Source organism: Citrus clementina, unplaced genomic scaffold (genome assembly GCF_000493195.1).
Source record: "Citrus clementina cultivar Clemenules unplaced genomic scaffold, Citrus_clementina_v1.0 scaffold_4, whole genome shotgun sequence".
Lineage (NCBI taxonomy): Eukaryota > Viridiplantae > Streptophyta > Magnoliopsida > Sapindales > Rutaceae > Citrus > Citrus x clementina.
This window is the reverse complement of record NW_006262274.1, coordinates 11,520,449-11,524,949: the sequence shown is the minus strand read 5'-3', so window position 1 is coordinate 11,524,949 and position 4,501 is coordinate 11,520,449. Positions and strand designations below refer to the sequence as shown.

General features: G+C 35.5%; 1 protein-coding gene across 1 annotated transcript; it reads left to right on the top strand.

Moving 5' to 3' along the window:
- The first annotated feature begins 585 nt into the window (after positions 1 to 585).
- Positions 586 to 2,582, top strand: LOC112099267 (NAC domain-containing protein 89-like). Its single transcript, XM_024186533.1, has 3 exons — positions 586 to 875; positions 980 to 1,251; positions 1,375 to 2,582. The coding sequence occupies exons 1-3, from the start codon at positions 704 to 706 to the stop codon at positions 2,125 to 2,127; spliced, it is 1,197 nt and encodes a 398-aa protein (XP_024042301.1). The 5' UTR covers positions 586 to 703; the 3' UTR covers positions 2,128 to 2,582.
- Positions 2,583 to 4,501: the final 1,919 nt, after the last annotated feature.

Sequence of the window (4,501 nt, the reverse complement as noted above, 5' to 3'; positions counted from 1 at the left end):
GACTTCTTTGAACGTTCTCCACACTTGCTGTAACGCAGCCCTTGAGCCCTTCTTTATTAACTCCTCTCGAGAGAAGGACTTTACCCATTAGACATCTTGCTAGCATTCCTGCTTTCTTAGTTTTCACGTCCACCTCCATCGTCACTCTAGCTTTATCTTCCTCTCGAATAGTTATTGCTTTGCATTTTCGAATTAATTCGTCTGTATCCATGGCAGCTAATGAAAGAGGGTGAGCACACAACTATGACTACGAATCCTTTCCTCCGAGAATACTCTCTGCTTCCCCAGAGAGCCTATCCAAACGCACTATAGCTAAAAAAACTAAAGATAATGATCTACTTTACACTCCCAAGGAGTGAACACCCGGGTCCTTATGACCCCTCAATACTTCCATTCCAGCCTCTCTATTCGAGAGAGAGAGCTTTACAAAGGAAGACACATTTTTCAAATGACATTATTAAAAGAACTAAAGTTGTTAAAAAAGGAAAAGAGATTTATTAATTTTTTTAAAAAAACATACTAACTCTACATTTTACAAAGATGATAGCAATACCCATTAGTTCCACGAACCTTGATATCAGGACACTCATTATTTCAACTTGTTCTGTAGCAATCGAGTAGAAATTATATTGCCCACTGACTCTTTCTAGTTTTCGCAGACCAAATTGGACAGAAGAAGCTTTCACTCTCTCAGTATTACTCTATGTTTCACCTGGGTGCTGAATCAGAAATGAACAGTCTCGTAGGGTTCAGATTCTACCCAACTGATGAAGAAATCATTCGTCTCCTGAAGATGAAGAGACTTGATCCTGGTTTCTCCGTCCGTACGATCAAGGAAATTGATTTCTACGGCTTTGAGCCCTGGGAGCTACCCTGTAAGTAATCGTGCCAATCAAGTACTCAACGCGATGTCTGTTCAAGATTAATTAGTTTAGTAACTAAAATTCAGAAATTGATGGAATCATTTGCTGCGATGCAGGCCATTCTGAGATTCAGTCTGAGGAAGAGGTGTGGTACTTTTTCTGTGAGCCTGATTACAAGTATGCCAAGAGTAAACGGGTAAATAGAGGAACAAAGGAAGGAACCTGGAAAAAGACGGGCAATGGTTCTAAAATCAAGCGAAAATACAGTACCGAAGTGATTGGTACCAAAAGGATTTTGTCTTTCTCCCGCCATGATTCTGCCTCCAAGAAAGCTAAGACTGAGTGGGTTATGCACGAAATAGCTGTTGAAGATGACCCTGTTTATAAGGTATCAGTTTCTGTTTTAGAATTGCGTATGTGTTGTAAGTACTCTGTTTATTTTCGTGAAAAATAATTGATAATACAGCAGTCAATTGGTGAACTTTTTCTATTTCTGCTGTGTTGATTGTAGAAGGACTTTGTTGTGTGTCGCCTAGAAAGAAAACGGGATCAGATGAAGTTTGGTGTTGTTTCCGCTAAAAGGAAACAGGCTAAGAAGCTTGGTGTTTCCACGAGTGATAAAGATCAACCTAGTCAAAATTTGACTTCTAAAAGAAAACGGGATCAGAAGCTTGGTGTTTCCATTAGTGATCAAGATCAATCTAGTCAAAATTTGACTTCTAAAAGAAATCATCTTGCAGAAGATACTAATAGAAATCATTTTACAAGAAAAGAAGATTTGGTTTCTAATAACAATCATGTTACAGAAAATGGTGTTTTGGTCTCTGAAGTTCAAGCAAGAGACCATTCGATTTCTCATTCTAGAAATCGTGTTTCCGAAAATATTGTCGAAAATTCTGTTGAGGCAGAAGCTCGACAACTTTTGGAATTCAATCCACAGGGTGGTGGCTATACTGGGCTGAATGATGCCTCTTTCTCGGCACTGCAGTCACCAGTTTATCCAGAACAGGAATCATCATGTTCTAATGGTTCTAGTTATGGTAGTGGTTTATTGAATTCTCAATTTGACAGTGAGCAGGTAGACGGCCAGTTCAATTCATGGAGGGATTTTCAGAATAAGTACTCTCCTGATGAAACTGGACAGACCACTCCTGACTTCTTCTCATCAAAGTCAGATAATGGAGTTTATGTGGAGGATGGCGGTTACACGAACACTGAAACCGAATCCTTCAATGAATGGGTAAACATAGTCTTTGAGTATTAATAGTACTTCAGTAGCATATGTTATATACAATCAAATGCTCTAGGAGCATATTATATTGTAATATTGCTCACTCATGCTGTATTGTATTCTGAACTTTATAGTCGTTGAGAGTGGTTATTTAGGGCACTTGGATGCTCAAGTTGCTCTCTATCATATGTAATATCTACATGAAACAGTAGGGCCAAGTTTCGGAAAAGTTCAGCTTGTTAAATGGGAATGCTTGTAGAAAACAATAGTGGCAGATCGGACTTGACAGACCTAAGGGAAGATCATCCATAGATGATTTCTGCAGCTAGCAAAAGGAGATGCTGTGCATGCTGTTGATCTCTGAAGGAAAGCTCCAAATGTCAAGTTTGGCTTACACCAGAAAATGGCACTAGCAATTTATATATATGTGCAGTGGTGTGGATGGCAACCACTGTGAAGGGTCTTCATTTTGGTGATGATTACCTTCCAAACAGGCCATAAACAAAACCCAGAATCATTATCTATTGGTAATTTTTGTTTTTGCTGTATTTATTTCATTTTGGATTTTGTTGTATTTCTTTGTTTTCGCAGTATATGATAATGTAAAATATCAAACTGTATTTTTCTGGTAAGGCTAAAAAGCTTTTCAATTTCAGTGTATCACTGTTGATCATTGTTTCAGTACCTCGAATGGAAGGCATGCCATTTTTGTTCATGGCCCTTTTGTTTAGTGAGTTGTCAAGTTTAATTTCCCCAGGTAGTTAGTTCCGAGATTTATTTGGTTATGGTTATCTCTAGATCTAATCTAACCCCTGGCACAATATATTTTTCACTTATTATGTGCAAACTGTATGGAACATATTGGGAATGTTAGATTAAACATTTAGTTTTGCCCATCAAAGAAATATGCTGATTAACTGAAAAAGAATAAAAGAAAAAGAAAGTAAAAGGTCCATATCCATTTATTTATGATATTAAAAATTCTTGTGACAGAAACAATCTTCATTCATGTTATCATGTATACATAACACTCTATGCAGCTTGTTCATCCTTTTTGTACTTTCCATGGCATATCCAACAATCTCGTAGCATCCTTGTAAATAATACCAAATGGTTACTCATGCAGTTCTCCTAGCCCTTTTGTTTAGTGAGTCTCCAAGTTTAATTAATTTCATCGGCTAGTTAGTTTAAAGTTTTCTTTTTCCTCTTTTGCCTTAGGGTATCTCTAGATCTAATCTAAGTCCTGGCGCAATATGTTTTTCACTTATTACTCGCAAACTATATGAAACATATTGGGAACATAAGATTAAACATGTAGCCCTGCTCATCAAAGAAATTTACTGATAAAGAGAACAACTGAAAAAGAAGGGAGAAAAAATCTATTTATGATACAAAATTTCTGGTGAAAGAGACAATCATCATCCATCAATGACACAGTCTATGCAGTTAGTTCATAAACTGTAAATAAAACAAAAACGTCAGTGAAGCAGCTCACTGACTGTGCCTTAGAAGCTTGAATAATTTTCACATATTGAGAAGCAAAATAGAAAATAGTCATGGAGACAAAAATTAATATAAGACAATATGCCTTGTCTCTGACGCCTAAGGAAACATATGCCACAAAAAGATGGTTTCAAAGGCCAAAACTTGCATATATATATATATAAAATGTTGAAACTTGACAATTCATGAAAACCAACTCCCTTAATTAATCTCACACTTGAAAGTTGTAACCAAGCTTCATTAGTGTGTATCTGATTTAGCTTTTCAGTAACTTTCCATTTTATTCCTTTTAACCTTAGCTACAGACTTTATTCATACATTTTGGATATCATTGGAATCCTTGTCACCCGAGCTAATAAAGCTTTCTTTTTCTTTCGATTTACAGTCAAAATTTTATATTTTAAAACTTTTAACTATAGGTCTACAACGAATGAAAGCTTATTTTCCGATTGTAATTATACCGTTGCATAGATAAGACGATGAAAACTCTAATAGTATAATAATTGAATTCAAAAGACACTGGAACACAACAGCCTAAAATAGCGCCAGCAGCAAAAATATTTAATATAATTACTAAATTAATATAATTAATTTAATAAAACTAACAATAAAAAACTAAAATATTAATAAGTCTAAGTGATATTAATTTAATATAAACTGATAATATAAAATATTATTATACATAATATAGTCTATGTTACACTGCATCACAGCTTAACGCAATTTGACAGGCACTATGAATGTATGGTCAACGGTAGTCAGCCAATAAAACCCGCCAAAAAAAAAAAACCGTTTCTAAGCAACCACTTTTCAAAAAGAAAAATAGAGCAGGTATGATAGTTACAGTATATTTTCCAGCAAAATTAAAAAAAGGAACAAAATTTCTGAGATCCAAACGGCGCAG